At 45.8% G+C, this 16,963-nt stretch overlaps 1 protein-coding gene across 12 annotated transcripts in view; it reads left to right on the plus strand.

Moving 5' to 3' along the window:
* The window catches only part of RGS6 (regulator of G protein signaling 6), a 546,094-nt gene that overhangs the window by 458,281 nt on the left and 70,850 nt on the right, over positions 1 to 16,963 (plus strand). For all 12 annotated transcript variants that reach the window (XM_032405486.1, XM_032405485.1, XM_032405495.1 and 9 more), the window contains exons 8-12: positions 2,580 to 2,656; positions 5,036 to 5,117; positions 7,044 to 7,118; positions 8,769 to 8,867; positions 9,957 to 10,018. In XM_032405486.1, coding sequence (XP_032261377.1) covers positions 2,580 to 2,656; positions 5,036 to 5,117; positions 7,044 to 7,118; positions 8,769 to 8,867; positions 9,957 to 10,018 — 395 coding nt within the window. The remainder of the gene's footprint in view (positions 1 to 2,579; positions 2,657 to 5,035; positions 5,118 to 7,043; positions 7,119 to 8,768; positions 8,868 to 9,956; positions 10,019 to 16,963) is intronic.

A 16,963-nucleotide genomic window follows, 5' to 3' on the forward strand; every position in this document is an offset into this window, starting at 1 on the left:
CATGACCACTTGGATGAGTATTCCAGACATTACGTGGAATGAAAGAAGCCAGTCTCAAAAGATTTCAAACTGTGTGACTCCATTTTTATGACATTCTCGTAAATACAAAACTATCACGAGAGAGAACAGATCACTGGTTGCTTGGAGTTACATGTGGGGGTATGATGTGGTTATACGGAGATAGCACAGGGAGCTTTTTGGGGATGATGGAACTATTCTGTATCCTGATTGTGGTGGTCGTTCCAGATCTAATCTATACATGTGTTAAAATGCATACAGCTGTACACCAAAAGAAAAAAACGGGGAGGGTAATATGAGAATTTTTAAAACTTACTGTATGATAATTTTTAATTGCATCTTTAAACCCAACTCTGCCTTTCTTGGCAGTAGAATCTAAGGACCAAATCTAATCCAGAAGATAAGATACGTGTCAGATGAAGTATAGACATTCCCAGTTCTCCTGCTGCACCACCTTTTCCCCAAACCAAACTTTATATGGGTCACAGAGAATCTGGGAAATGGACCAGATTTTCACATACCCTCCAGAAGGTACGGCAGCTGCTGATCCATGAAATGACTGACGGGCTGGTGGCGAGGGGGAGGGGCAGCCCTGGAGCAGTGAGGAATCCTTCCCCCGTAATCCAGCACTAACAGGACTTCCAGCTCCTTCCTTCCAAACGTCCCTCACACGCTGCCTCAGTTTCCCACAATAAGTGTGAGGCCACTGCACCAGGCTTTGTCGCTCTTGGGGACCTGTGCATAAGCCAGTGGGGAAACAGTCCTGGAGGACATGTTTCAGTTGACCCAGGGCCTCAGGACCTGGACAAAGTGTGCTTATCAATGGGAGCCGTTACAAGTAAATATGTTGGAACATTATGATCTTCCCAAGCAAACCCTAGCATAGCTGTTCTGTGGATCTGAGCATCCTGGGCACCCAGTTCCTGTCGCCATCAGCCCTCCTGTGCCAGCCATCACCCCTCATTCAGAATCTGCTCTCCTACTTCTGTGCACCCAGTACGAGGTGCTACATCCCTTCCCTAACATGACCTATCAAAAAGACCTAGCCTGCAGAAGCATGTGGTCCGGCCCCTCTGTGTCTCTCTTCCCCAGATTTTCCATGTCATAGAAAAGGTCCTACACAGAAACAAGATAGCATCAACTCCTGATATATTTTATTCAGTTTTCTCCTCTCTTGCTGTATAATATTCTGTTTTGGTATTTGTAAAGAATATGGCATTAAGATGTTCTTTCAGGCTGAAGTTCTGCCTAAAAGTGGGTTAGAAAATTTAAAAAGTATTTTGTTTTCAAAATTCAGTAATGTTATTAATTTTTTTCTGATGACATATTCTCTCTGCAAAACCAAAAATTCAATAGCAAAGAAAGGAGGGGAAAGAACCTATAATCCTTCTCCCCTAATCTTTCTTCTGTACATACATTTTTTCCTTTACAAAAAAAAAAACTTGAATCATACCCTGAACATTATCCTATAAGCTGCTTCTTTCCCCAATCATTAGCTGTAAGTATATTGAGAATCTTTCCATGTCAGTAACAATAATCTACGTTATTGATTTTGATTGTTGCCTAGTATTCCATGGTATGACTCTTCATAATTTATATAACTGCTCCTGAATTGACTGATGTGTAGGTATCACCAGCTTTGCTTCCTATGAACAGTGGAAGAATCAAAGGAACAGCTTTTTTTTTTAGGTATTTGTACACTGAGCCTTGGTAATAACTGAGTTTAGTTTACGTGTGTTGATCTTCAACTGAAGCTCCTTTTATATTAATAACCCACTAATGAGGGTAATCAATTAGTGTTGGCATGAGCTCTATGAAAATACATAGCATAATGTGGGCTCTGTCCTTGCATTCCATCAGAATTAGGTGGATCATTAGGAGACCTGTCAAACAGCCCCCCACCCTCCAACCACTGTCCTATTGTGCCATCAGGTAAGACTACAGGCTTAGAGAAAAAGCTGCTCCCCTCTTCCTCTAAAGGCAACCCTGGATGCCTTTTCTTTCTTTCTGTTTTTGGGTTTTCCTTTCATGAACCTCACAAATATAGACATTCCCTTTTCTCCCTCTTTTGAATCTAAACTTTCAAAGGCATGAATGCCAGGTCATCAGTGTTTTCCTTTCCTGCCGCCTTCCCCGGCCCCTGCTTGCTAGAAGATGAGTCTTGAGAAATCCCTTCCTGCCTTTGCTCTTGGAGATGTCCAATAGGCTGCACAGAGCCCCCTCATCCCTTCCCCAAATCCTGCATGAATAGCCACAAACCCTTTTCCCTATCTTCAGTGACGGTGACGACAAGTTCATATAAAACACATAAAGAAGAGGAATCAGGTGAACCACGGAGATTGCAGATTTAATGGGTGTGTAAATGAATATTAATAGTTCTACTCTGTACAGCAGGGTCTGGTGCAAAATCACATTGGGTTCACATCCAGTGGATTTAAAGTGGGGCGCTGCTATTCTATGGAGAGTAACCAAAATAGATGACTGCCTTGTAATAAGCATAGGTGTCGATGTGCAAACTTACAAAGATTAATGCCTTCTTGTTGATTTTCATTTCTCATTAGGAAAACTTAGCAAGACTCCAGAGGGCCTTTGCAAGGAAGTGGGAATTCATCTTTATGCAAGCAGAAGCACAAGTGAAGTAGGTGAACTTGACAGAGACCCTGGAAAAGAGAGAAAGACTCTCTGGAATGTGGAGGTGGCGTGAGAGTGGTTTCCTTCCACGGCCGGCCAGCCATGGCCAGTCAAATGCTGTCGTCTTGCATGAGAGCAGCAGAGTAGAAATCAAGGTCGAGATGGATAAGTTTCATCTTTGAAATCAATGGCACTCTGAAATAACTTCAAAAGCATGTGTTCTAGCAGGCAATGGGCTTGCTTTCCAATGTAGAGATCTGGTTAGAAGATGTTCCTATTTCCTAAAGAGATTTCCAAGTATTCTTCTGTGCTCAGGGGCTGAAAAACATCAGACCCACTTTTCTGGAGATTCTCTCTTCATAGGAAAACATGTTGGAGTTTAGGGAGGCCAGCTCCTCTCCCTTCCCCCCCAGGGGAGGGGTTGAGCACATCAAAAATAAGGCACAGAAGTCAGATGTTGGAGTCCAGTGTGTTAAGATTATTACTGATAAAAGCCAGGTTCTAGGGCGTGACTTTGGATCTGTGACCACAGATCTTTACCCTGGAATTCAACTTGCCCATGCTGAACAGAGCTAGATATCTGCAGAACCCCCCACCCCAGGGCAGAGTTGACCCCTGTAAGTTCACTGCATGCAGAGGACAGGCATCCTGAGAACAGGCTGACCCACACAGGGCCCAGAAAGGACCGACCTGAGCTTTCTCAATTTCTTCTTTCAGATCCACCAACAAAGTGAAGGCCCTCTTTCTCCCCCGGAGTACAGGGGATGAAAGACTAGCTGGAGTGTTTCCCCATACTTTCCCCTCCCAGGGACTATAGTGGAAATTCCTACCTCTCTAAGGAAACATCAGAAGTGGCCAATACACGGCCTCCCGCCCATAAGCATAGTTGTCAACCAGGTCCTTTCAATTCTAGAAATTGAACTTGCTCAGGTTGGGTTCTCTCTTGCCCTCTCCAACAATGATCTCTGATTTAGCTGGGAGTGTTAACAGAAGAAATGGGACAGAGGAGGAGATGAGAAAGGGACACTGAGCTAGGCAAAGGTGAGCACCTTTTCTCTGAACGCTGCTTGTCCCTGAGCAGCGCCCCTCCGCACTCTGGGGGCAGCATTGTATCCCATCACCCCGGGCTGGGTCATCGATCACAGGTGTAGTCATAGTTGGAAATGACCCAAGGACTTTGGGTCTGGTGGCCAGCATGGTGCCATGGCTCTCCCCCTCCCTCTGCAGTCTCTGCCTTTCCCCTCTGCCACGATTCCACACGCCTGCAGACCATACCTGGTGCTGCCGGCAGCCGGGAGGGAGGTGGGCACTGGGCACAGGATGCTGTGCTGAGCTGGAGGAGCCGTGGCCCCGGAGGAAAGAGAAAGTGGAAGGGGGGTTGAGGGGGGAGGAGACGGCAGAACCGAGCCTGTGTACTCAGAAGCCACTGCGAAGCAAAGAGGAGAGCTAATTTGCACTTTGAGGATCACCCAGCATCGCATGTTGAAAAAGGAGGGGAAATTGTCACTTTCTACATATATGGTATTTCTCGATTAACTTTTTTGATTAAGTTCGTGATTACATTATAATTGTAGGCCGTTGAAATACACAGTAATTATCACAAAAATCAGAGGGTGATTATGGTTTATTTCAGGCCAGTAAACTGAAGTGCTCCCAAGAGAGCCAAGAACCAGAAGTTACACAACAATTAATCTGTTACTTTTTACTTAGAGAGGTAATATGAAGTAATACAGGCCTTAAAAAAAAAAAAAAAACAGAAAAAACAAAAAAAAAACTCTTATCTATTTACTGATCAGAACATAAAGAATCTGTCTTAGTCACCTATAATTTACCTCCTGCAATTTGTACCTCCCCTAGCTGAGACCAGTGATATTTGCCTTCTGGATCTTGTCACATGCTAGGGCTATTACTCTGCTTTTAGAAAGCTAGATGCTTTACGTGACTTTTAAAACATGCAATTGCAGTATTTTAAAGACATTTCTATTAACTGAATCTAAAGCAAACTCTCAAATTTGAGGATGAAACACTGCAAGCCCATGGTTATATTCTTTCCTATAATTTGAATACATAGTATTCACTTTGATAGGGGGCATGTCCATGGATAATTCAGTTCTGAATAATATCAATCTTAATCATTCACATGAACAGTTGGATTCTGGTTCTCTCCTTAGGCCCACAATGTTCAGTCCACATCTATGATGATTTGTAGTCCAGCCTAAAACAAGTACTCTTCCCACGTGTGGACTTCTTGAGGTTCTCTTGAGGGAATGGTCCGCCCCTATGTTACAGCTCTGCAAAGAGCAGGGACCACAGAGATGCCAATAGCCCTGTGTGCACTAAGCTCCTAGAAACAGGAACCTCTGATCTCCTTTCTTTGCTTTTTCAGGATAGATCGGAAAAAGGACAAGACGGAAAGGAAAATTTTGGATAGTCAAGAACGGGCCTTTTGGGATGTGCACAGGCCAGTGGTGAGAAAACCCTGCTTGTTTCTCTATGTTTTTGTTTTGTTTTGTTTTGTTTCCCTCTTCCTTCACTTGAAAGAAAAGACTGTCTTTAGCCACCAGGTGTCTCATTCTTAAAATTAAAGAGCATTGCTAAACTTTGTGATATTGGTTTTGCCATTCAGTCGATATAATCTCGGTAGATTGTCTGGAATGTATGTCAGTTCCAGCTTTTAAGAATTATTCATCCATGAAAATATGGACTTGGAAAAGGAGAACTGTGGGAAGTCCCCCTGGGACATCTGGGCCCCAGAAGTTTACAGCCCCAAAATAAGCAGTTTCTGGGTTTTTTTTTTTAATATATTTGGGTGTTCCCAAATTGGGTGCATAAATATTTACAGTTGTTAGAACATCTTGTTGGATTGTCCCCTTTATTGTGATACAGAGCCCTTCTTCACTTCTCGTTTGTCTTTGGTTTTAAGTCTAGTTGTCTGATATCAGTATAGCTAAATCCGGCTTTCTTTTGACATCCATTTGCATGCTGGATGTTTCTCCATCCCCTCACTTTCAATAAGCAGTTTCCATTTCTACTGTCACTCAACTCTAAATTGTAGAATAATCTTCCTCAAATGCGGCCCACTGTCAGTATTCATGGTAGTTACGTTCAAAGTAGCCATGCTCACTGAATTAGCCAATGCTGAGCCATTATCCAGGGAGACATATAGGGTTAGGTTTCTGTGAGCCTCTGGTCACAATCTTTTCAACTAATCAATAGGTAACCATGTCTAAAGCCTGTTTCTGTTTAAAGACATCTTATTTAAAGTATGTTCTTGGTTTATGAATACGGAATTCAGGGCCACCAGTGTTCTCTGCCTGACACACCTGTGTTCTCTGTCACACACCCCACAGCCCTCTTGCACATAGGAACGCTAGACGGCACATCATACTATGCTCGGGGGCCATGTTAAACAGCAAAATCAACAAAAAGCACAGAACTGTGGAAAAGGTGGGCCTAAACGGACCGTCAAAAGGACATTCGTTTACAGTAAGAGATGAAACAAGAAGGCAGAGCCTCAGCTTAGTCAGCCTCCCTGGGAATACCACATCGGGCCGCTCATGATTTTTGCTGCTTTGCCCGTGTCCACAAATGATCACAAATGCACCACAAATAGGGACTTGGGGGTTATGAATAAAGTTTAGTTCGTAGGTGAATTCACAAATACAAAATCCATGCATAATGAGGTTAGAAGTAAGGAGTATTTTTAATTTCCTATGATTAAAACAAATCTTGCATTCTCCTCATGAATTGGAACTAGAATGAGGAAACTATGTCAGCCCTTCCTAAAAGCTGGTTAAAAGCAAAACCCAAAAAGTAATTCCCCGTTGTGATATTGGATTGTTGGTAGATGGTCAGATAACGTGTAGTAACAAAGGCTGTGGCTGAAACTATCTGGCCACTCTGAATAAGAAGTTTACTCTTGGGGCGCCTGGGTGGCTCAGTCGGTTAAGCGTCTGCCTTTGGCTCGGGTCATGATCCCAGGGTCCTGGGATCGAGTCCCGCATAGGGCTCTTTGCTCGGTGCGGAGCCTGCTCCTCCCTCGGTTCCTCCTCCCACTTGTGCTCACTCTCTCGCTGTGTCTCTCTCTGTCAAATAAATAAAAATCTTTAAAAAAAAAAAAGAAGAAGTTTACTCTTATAAACTATACACTCTACCCTCTACATGTCACCCCTAGATAGTGGGAGGTAGGCTTTGATATTTCATATGGGGACTCTGTGCAGGAACACATACTGAAGACAAAACGTCTTTGTAAAAGGAATTGTAAATGGCCAAGTGGAGATAATCATGTAATATCTGTAATAGGAAAGACAAAGACTGGGTCTGATAGTGTCGCTTGGGTCACACTGGAAGGTATAACTTAGTAATTTATATAATTTTTTTTTTTTTTTTCTCAGCCAGGGTGTGTGAACACAACAGAAATGGATATCAGAAAATGCCGGCGTCTGAAGAACCCACAAAAGGTTAAAAAGGTTCGCTAGTTTAGCTGAATTAAAAATTCTTGACGCAAATAGCCTTTCTGTTTCTGGTACTGTTCAAACCGTTGTTTGCTATTTGTTAATTCTACCCCGTTTTGTCCTTTGAAACAATTTCATTCATTCATTCTACAAATATTTGTGGAGTGTACTTGGCACCGTTCTTGCTGTTGAAATACAGTGACGAGTCATCACAAAGCCCACAACTGGGGTGGGGGGAGGCGAACCCCCAGGCAGTCAGGTGGGCTGTGTCAGGGAAGTGCTGGATGGCACCCGGGGGCCAGGAGGGGACACCAGACGGGGGGCTTCCTGAGGGCTTCCAAAGCAGGCTCAAGTGTGCTGAGGTGTGCAGGGGAAGTAGCAATTGGCTCCGGGGAGGAAAAGAAACTAAAGGAACAAAAAGTATCCAAGTCCCACGGGCGAAGGTGAGCTTAGTACTTTGAAAGTCTTTTATGTAGCTAGATCATCCAAATTCACATCACCATCGTACCCAACTATGAAGGTGCCAACCGTCATTTATTTGTGTTTCACTCTCCTGGAAGGGGCGGTGGCCATGACATACTCAAGGGTGCCACACTCAGCCTGCCCCGCAGCTGGTATATCCCAACCTCACCACGACACCAAGGACCATATTGTGGGAGAACAAGTCTGTCCCCCATAATATTAATTTCAAAAGGTTAGAGATGTGCCCCCAGACATTCCTATTTCTTGTAATGACCAATGCTCTCATTTTCTCAAACACACACACACACACACACGACATGATATATATATCAACTTCTTGAATCTACTTACATATTTTATTCTTTACTGAAAAAGTTATGCCCTTGTAGGTATTAGACTTTATGACGTTAGTCTTAAAGCATCCTCAATTAATCTTTAAGGGCCCCCTAATTCTAATATTCCAGAATTTCATGGTGCTCACATCCTCTCTGTCTGAGCCCCTCTTGATTTTATAGATTTCAGCTATACATTGCATAGCCTTTGGGGTTTCATTTCATTCCCAAAGCAAAGATTGTCTTTTGTCTGTCTCCAGCACAAGGGAACTGCTTAATAAGCAGCCATAGCATGAGGAGAAACTGAGGCCAGAAAGCTGTTTGGCTGAAAAGGAAAGAATCTGAAACCCTGCCATCTCAAATTTGTACCAGATGGGCATTGTCATCTGCTGGGGAAGAGAAAATCTAGAGAGGATCTTTCGTGCATAACTTTCAACAGTTGTTCTTGAACTTTCTTGTGCCTCAGAATCACCTGGGCCATTTGATAAAAGTGCAGGTTCCCAAACCCCACCCACAAAGACTGATTCAGTAGGTCGGGGGTGGGGCTCAGCAATGTGCATCTTTACCAAGTACCCCCAGATGATTCTTTGCAGATGGTCTAGGACCATATTTGGAGACATGCTGATATTCAAGAGACTGTTGCAGCTTAGTGAGAGGGAAGATCTTCTAACAGTGGTAGCCCGAAGATGGGACAAGCTGCCTCAAGAGGAAGAGGTCTCCTCACTGTAGAAATTTGCACAAAGGCTGATCACTTATTGTCAGGATGTCACCGAGGGGTTTGGAAGCATCAAAAGAGCTCTTGCAGTGCTTGCCCCTAAGGCGCCCTGCAACTCTGAGGGTGCATGATTCTATCTTCTTGCTTCTTCTCTAGTCAGTGTATGGCGTGACTGAAGAGTCCCAGTCGCAAAGCCCCGTGCACATACCCAGTCAGCCAATCAGGAAAACTACAAAAGAGGACATCCGGAAACAGGTGAATGAATTGACTACTGCACTCCCAGGAGGAGACGTGGCCAGTTTGAAAACTCTTTGAAGGTTCACCTCTGAAGCCTGAGTGAGCTTTGAGTTCCGGGAAACCACAGTGGAACCCAGCTGTGGATGACTTGAACCTCTGATTGCTGTGTGCGAACAACCCATGGAAGCTTGAGAGGAAAAAGTCTCCACCGAGTTTCCCCAGCAGTTATTAGAGAAGGACATAGAGGAGTTATCCCAATGCCTCGGGGTGACTGCTGTAGGTGGGGTTCCCACAGAATGCTGTGGGGGCTGAAGGGGGGAGGGACGGATATCATGGAGTCCTTAAGATTGTAATGCACTTACAGAGTAAGCCAGCTCAGAACCACCAACTTTATTGCTGTGATTCAAAAGGCAAGTTTACAAATAAAGAAAGCCCCACTCTCAGTGCCAATTCAGCATTATTTGGTTCAATGTTGTCTTCCTTCATGATGAGAAGCTAACTGGTCAACCCAGGTCAGCAGACAATGGCTAATTACATTACTCCTTTCTAGGATTCACTGGCAATAAAGTAACTTTAGGATCTTTGCATTATGTTTTACTGGCTTCTTGGGGGAAACCCAAAGGTGCCTGCCCTTGACAAGTTTATTTGGGGTGGGGAAGAGGAAACAGATGCATGTGAAGTAGCTATTTCATGATCTAGTCAAGTACACCAAGCATAATGGTGGGTGTGATGTAGGTGTGAAGGGTGTGCAGAGGGAAATCACTGGAAATTAGTCCAACCAGATATTTACGGTGCCTGTAAAGTGTTGCTAAGCTTTGTAGGATGTATACCACTGTCTTTAAGTTTGCAATCACTTTTTGGAGTCGAGACCTAGGCTACAACACAGTACAGAATATTAGCATAGGCTAAATTGTAGAGTGTGATTGCTGAGTGTGGTGGGAATTTCCAGAAGGGCAAATGATTGTTGGAATGCAAAGCCGGAGGGTTGGCAAAGGCTGGCCAGAGGAGCTGTTTAGCTATTGATGGAAATACAGGGTTTGGGTTCATGGGGTGAAGGGGGGAAAAAATCAAGTTTGGTCTTAACACCTCTGTTCTATCTTTCCCCAGATAACATTTTTGAATGCACAGATTGACAGACATTGTTTAAAAATGTCCAAAGTGGCTGAAAGGTATGTTTCCCCTCCATAATATTACTGTTTTCTTCTCATTTAACAAAGGAGAAACGTTACAGGGTCATGGCTAACAAGGATGCACCACACCAAGAGGCAGACCATAGTCATTTCTTAAACTGATAAGTGAAAAAACACCACAGGCCCCATGCGAGTACAGCTAAGACAGCAGACCTCCCTTGAGTGATGTCAAGAAATGTTTTGTGGCTGAAGCTTTTCAGGGGGTGGCCACGGGACCTTGTCAATCCTTGTCAATCCAGGAGGAATGTCCGTAAAAGCTACGTAATGCACTTTTGCCTTCAGCCTCTTGATTCATTCAAATGGAATTGCTCCCTTTTCAGCTATAAAATGCCCAGATTCACTTTATAGGGGGAAAAAAATGATGTGTGCCCTTTGAGGTGCTGGCCGCGCAAATAGGAGGGGGCCGGGCCATCAGGAGGCGTCCCACCTCCACACACCATTGACCACAGAACTGCATCAAATCAACTGTAAAGAAAATATTTGGCCCCTCCAGCCTGGCTTCCTCGGGAGCATTTGTGCTACCATCTGAACCCGTAGCTGGTTCCACTCCCACTCCGTTAACTCAAGGGAAACTCCATTTTGTCAACTAAATGGTCTGTTTTTCGAATCCTCAGTGAAGAGGAGAGACCACCTGGGGAATCTGTGATGGAATAAATCTGATCAGACAGTCCCACACTGAACATTTGTTCGTCCATATGCTACTGCTTAAGCGATGACCAGTATCTGAGGGATCAAGGGCTTAAGCTGGGTCTTAGCATTTACTGGATATTGGCGTAAAGTGGGTTCTTTAAGCCCCGCTCACACAGAGGGCTGGCTGTGTGTTCAACCTGTGAGCCTTTCCCTGCTGGCCCCCAGGTTGATCTGCATACTCTTTCTAGATAAATAACAACAAATTAAGGCTAAGAAAAATCCCACTCCCAAACCCAAAACCCTGAATGAACACCCTGTGTTCAGGGGGCCAAGGACATCTGTGGATTTGGGCTGGCATCTCTGTCTATTCTGGAACTCATTGGTAATGTCGCTATTGACATCCTGGGCAGTCCTGTGCATTTCAGGATAGTTAGCAGCATGCCTGACTTCTACCTACTAGATGCCAAAACCCACCTCACAGTCACGACAACCAAAAATGTCTTCAGACATCATCAAATGTTCCCAGGGCAGGGCCAGGGGGTAGGCAAAATTGCCCCTTGTAAGAATCACCGAGATTCCCATTTTCTCCAATGCAAGTGCTCTGGAAGGTGGCCGGAGGCTGGCGCTCAGCTCACCCTTCCACACGGATTGCTGTGGAGTCGGGGCTGCAGCTGACTCTTCGAGCCCTGGAGCCGCCTCCCCACAACTGTCATGACATGGGGCTTCCCAAGTACCAGGCTCTAAAATTGCTTTTCCGATCTCGCTGCGGTTGCCTTTGTCCCAGAGAGTGCCCGTGCGTGAGGTGGCAGGGTGACCTTGCCTGCATTGGTGCCAAGCCTGTGAGGGCCTCTGAGCTTCTGTCTCTGTCAGAGAGGGACGGGGATGGCTGTCCTCATGTGCCAGTCACATCTGGCCTTCGCAGGGCACATGAGACTTTGCAGTCCTAGGAGAGTATGTGTGTTTGTGGGGGTGGGGGGAAGCGCGGTGCGGGAAGCATCTTTCCTTGGGTCAAGTGGCTTAGGTCCCGTGGTTTTGAGCAGGACAGTCCAGGCAGGGAGGGGTTCAGAATGGGGTTTCCCAAACCGTAGCTCTGGGAATTTGGATTCAGGGACTCTGGGTAGATCCAGAGGAGCCCGCATTTTGAATAATCTGCAGGTGGACTGAGCAGGTCTCCAAGGATTTGGGGAAGCCACTGCGTAGCCCTCACTGACCTGAGAGCTCACAGGAGAAGGGGCACCAAGCTTTGTCCACTCTCTGGGGGAGATGGGGAAAGAGCCTGAACCAGTCAGCCTGAGGGAAGCCCACTGACTCCTGGCAGGTGTGCTGGGGCCTAAGGCCGGCCCGAGAGACCGTCCAGGTGGGGTGGGGAGCCTGGCCAGGCCTGGTGTGTGTTTGCCTACTGCTGTCAGGGAGGGCCCCACCTGGGGGCATCTCTTTATGCTTGAGAGACTGCTCGGCTGGCACCAGAAAGATGATTCCAACCAGCCACTCCTCACTCCCAGCTCGAAAATTCGGGAGTCTCCGCCCAGCAGAGACTGGATTTTATTCCCGGCAGCAATAACTGGCAACTTTTCAACGTGACACGAGGGTTTTTCATTAGAACCACAAGGAAACTCCCAGATAGAGAGGAGGAGGGAGAGGAGACGGGTGTGAGCAAGAGATAAAGCAGCCTGGAGCCTTGGCCTTTAGCGGCTCCGCGGGGGCGGGGACAGGGAGGGGGTGTTGGCAGCTAGCCTGGGGTGCCACCACTCCGCTCCCCAAAGCTGAAAGCTGAGCTGCCTCAGGTGGGCGCACACAGCCCCGTGCCAGGGCTGCTCTCCCTGGGCCTGCGGCAGGTGATGGGTGGTAATTAGCCGTCGGACAAAGGACCTCATCCCCCTGAGAACAAGCGCATGTCACGCAGTTCCCTGAGAGCTGATGTTGGGGAGAGGCGTGAGGGCCGGTGATGAGTGATGCGTTGGCTCAGGGTTTTGGTCAAAGGTTGTGGCCACACCCAGCCGGGAAGGTAATAAGGACACTTGCCTACTGAAGCAGCAGAGACGAACGATTTAGGGGATGGGTGTGGAGCCAGCCATCAGGGCTGGGATCCTGCCTCTGCCATCTTCTAACTGTGTGACCTTGGGCAGGTTGTTTTATCTCTCTGTGCCTCTGTTCTACTTCTTTAAAGGAGAGAGAGCAGTAGCACTTAACTTACGGGGTTAATGAGTTCGCCCATGACATGAGCTTCATCCAGTCCTTGGCACTTACTACACATGCAATGAATGTGAGCCATTAATTTTATCATTTACCCCTGTGGTGCTTAATGGTGTCTTGGAAAGGAGCAGGCTTCAGGTACATGGAATGGAATGAACTGGGTGTGTGGTGTTCAGAGGAAGCAACAAAGGGCAAGCCCAGGAGTGAAGCTGGTCCTGCAGATGGCAGCTTTGTGTGAATGCAATTCTTCGACCCTGTCTCTCTTCAGTCTGCTGCACAGAGAGCCCTGCAGGCTGCCCATGAAGGCTGGCTCTGCAGTCCACGTCTGTGTGTCAGCACCACTAATCTGGCACCTTTGAAGAAGGAAGGGCCATATGGGAAGAGTTTGGTTCTTCTGCCCAGATCTTCTTGGGTCATCCTGGTTTTGACTACGGCGTCCCATTGTCACCATGAGTGGCTAACGGCCAATATCATGGCAACCAAACTCCATTTCCCAGCATACGCTGCCTTTTGCTCCTGGAAGCAATACAAAGTCCTGTCTAAGATGTTACCCGATTTTTGCTTCAGGTAGTATGGTCCCTGCACACACAAATGAATCTCCCAGATAAATAACGTTTAACACCTTAAGCCTTTTATCTTAACTATTTTAAATGAGAATCTTTCTCTTTCTTTTCTTTCTTTTTTTTTTAAAGATTGATTTATTTAGTAGAGAGAGAGAGAAGGGAGGAGGGGCAGAGAGAGAGGGAGAGAGAAACTCCAAGCCGACTCTGCACTGAGCACGGAGCCCGACACGGGGCTCGATCTCACGACCCTGAGATCATGACCTGAGCCAAAACCAAGAGTTGCATGCCCAACTGACTGCACCACCCAAGTGCCCCCACACGAGAATCTTTCTTAAGTATGGTCCATGAACTTGCCTTCTTAAAGAAAGGACACTATATTTCAGTTAATTTTCCTGGATGACTTTTATACTGTGCTTTAAAACCACCAGTGATCAGGGTCTTAGGAAGTGCCACAAACTGCTTCCCTTTCCCTAAACAGCCCCAGACCATTACCACCTTTGAGTCTCTGTTTCTGCTTTTTAGTTGTTTGGTTGTTGGTTTTTTTTCTTGTTCCCGGTCAACAATCTGCAGCAGACCAGGTGTTTCAGTTAGATCCCGCTGAGTAACAACCGACCTCAAAACCTAGTGGCTTCAAACAGCGGGCATTTGCTACTGCTCACATGATTACGTGCCACCCAGCCAGCTCCACTGGGCTCGGGCTCGTGTCTGTGTGCAGCCATGGGCCGGGCAGGCAGCTCCGTGAGCTTGGCTGGGCTCTCTCACACACTTGGCTCCAGCTGGTTTAGCATGACCTCAGCTGGGATACTGGGCTCTTCCTCACACAGTCTCTCATCCTCCAGCGAGTTTGACCTTGCTCACGTGGGAATTGCAGAATTCCAGGAGAGAGAGTAGAAGCAGGCAAAGCCTCCTGAGGCTTGGAACTGACACTCTGTCATTTCTGCTGTATTTTATTGGCTAACACATGTCACAAGCCCAGACCAGATTCATGGGCTGGCGACTTGTTTTTAAATTGATCTACCATACCAGGAAATCAAATGACCAAGTCCCTTAGCCTTGGTCCTAAAGCAAGAGTAAAGAGTGTTTTCCGAGGGGTGTGCTCTTCTGAATGCAGATGATGAGCCTCGAGGCATCGGGTTTATGTCATTGTAGACTCTAGTCAGAGGCCCTTTCGGTCATCTATCTCACCTGTATTCCCTCAATAGTTGAGATTGCCAAATAATTGAGGTCTTACTGTCCTTTGCCAGGGTCCTCAATGGAGCCCCTTGTTTATTCACCCAAGCCTTACAGCACTTGACAAATCAATTTGGGAACGCAAAACTGTACACATTTTAGTTCCAAGTGGTCTGAAAAGTCTCTACGTTTTGCAGGGTATCTGCACAGATTTCTCCCTACTCACAGTGGCCCTGAGTTATGCCCACTCACTGCAAGAGCCACATCACACTGCCCCACACAGAGGGATCGAGTTGTCTCATTCCCTATCTGCCTGTGTACTTGGCTGTCCTTACCCTATCCCTGGGAGCCATTGTGCATCACAGCTGACTGCTGAATTGATTTTTTACATCATCTTGCTTGCCCATCTCGGGATCGCGGCTGCTCTCTGAAATTGGATGCTGGTTCCTTCTCTGCCTCCCAACCCTCCACGATCATGAAATGTAATTAACGAAATGAGATAAGACAGCAAGGAGCTGGATACCTTAAGGGTTATTAAAAACCTGCTAGGGTGATGGAAGTCCATGAACTTAATGTTTAATGATAGTTTCGGGGAAGGAAAAAAAGGGCCGAAGAGGTCGTTACAACTTTGCTTTTATGTGATTCCAGACACTGTGGGATCCTTGCTTCTCCTTTCTCCCAGCCCACCTTAGGGGACAGAGAAGGAAAGATCAGAGGCAATGTGATAGCCAGGGCGATTGTATCCAGACCAAAACCTAGAAGGGCTGAGATACCTGGCCTGGCATATGCTCTTCTTTCTGAGGGGCTAAATTCACCCTCATGTCCCTTCACCCGTCCCACTTTTCTCCATGGAATGTATCTTCTCTTGGTGACCCACAATTTAGGAGTTTTTTATAGTCTCTCTTTTCCTCACCTTCTCCAATGTGAAAAAAAAAATTGGGTGAATGAATGAATGAATGGGAGCCAAAGGTTCCTCTTCCTTCTCTGCAGTACTGCTTGCTTTTCCTTTCCCTCTCTAGCCAGAGCCTCTTTCTGTCTTGGTTCCCTTTAGTGAATCGAGTCTAGCAAACCACACATGCAATGCAAGGGGCTGCAAACACACTCTCTTAGTCACCTTTTCCACATTCAGTTTCCAGGTTTCCTCCCCATTTAGAGGCCCCAATTTCCTAATAAGTGTTGTAGCGCATTTGTATTATATTTCTAAAGTAGGAATGATGGTCACTGTCCCACAATGCTTTACACTCCATGCCTTGTTGTCCCACAGCTGCGAGCCATCCCTCACTGTCCGTCTCCCCAGACTCTGTGTCTCCATCTTCTCCCACACCTGCCCTGTGGACCACACTCCATATGTGTGCATCGCTCTAGGCATCCCTTCCAGGCACCCCTCAACCCATCACTTCTTCCTCCAACTCGCCTGTCTTACTTTTTTTGTCATATTCTATACAATTTGTAGCAAAACTGTGTCTTTATTTTTTGTTAAGGGAGAGAGGATGAATTCTAAAACTTTTCTCTCAGATTTTTTTAAGTGGTTGGACTAGAAGTTTTCTAAATTCACTTTTGTTATTTCTCTCCTCTCTAGGTTTATCAAAGGTAGAACCTAATTAACAATCTATATTAATAACCCCCTATTATATATATACAGTTAGTTGACCCTTGAACAACCTGAGTTTGAACTCCACTTATACACAGATTGTTTCATAAATATAGTACAGTACTATAAATGCATCTTCTCTTATGATTTTCTTAATAACATTTTCTTTGCTCTGCTTACTTTATTGTAAGAATACAACACATCATACATATAACATACAAAATATGCATTGTTTATATTATCAGTAAGGTTTTGGTCAACAGTAGGCTATTTGCAGTTAAGTGTTGGGGGAGTCAAAATTTGGATGGATTTGTAACTTCACGGGGGCTCAGTGCCCCAACCCGCATGTTGTTCATGTTGTTCAAGGGTCAACTATAATATCTATAACATATATATGTCATATATATGAGCCCCCATATATAAAATATGTGTGTGTGTGTGTGTGTGTGTGTGTGTGTGTGTGTATAAAATAACCCATGACTACTGGTCACAGTTGTTAGAAGCCATGATTTTGCTATTAGCTCGGTGTGAGCATCATCCTGTGATCCAGAGAGCTGTTCACTATTTCATGGCACTAGTAGGTACTGAATAATGTTAACTGAATGACTGACCATGGGCTCTACCCTTGGCAGCGAGGTGGTGAATTTCTGCCCCTTTCTACAAGGAAATGGAAAGGACTATGGGGATAAATTGGCCAGCTCCATACTCACCCAAGAACCAGTTCAAAGCACCTGATGATGGTGGGTAGCACGTTTGCCAATGGTTGGTGTGTCAGGA

Source organism: Phoca vitulina, unplaced genomic scaffold, assembly GCF_004348235.1.
Source record: "Phoca vitulina isolate PV1807 unplaced genomic scaffold, GSC_HSeal_1.0 scaffold7, whole genome shotgun sequence".
Taxonomy (NCBI): domain Eukaryota; kingdom Metazoa; phylum Chordata; class Mammalia; order Carnivora; family Phocidae; genus Phoca; species Phoca vitulina.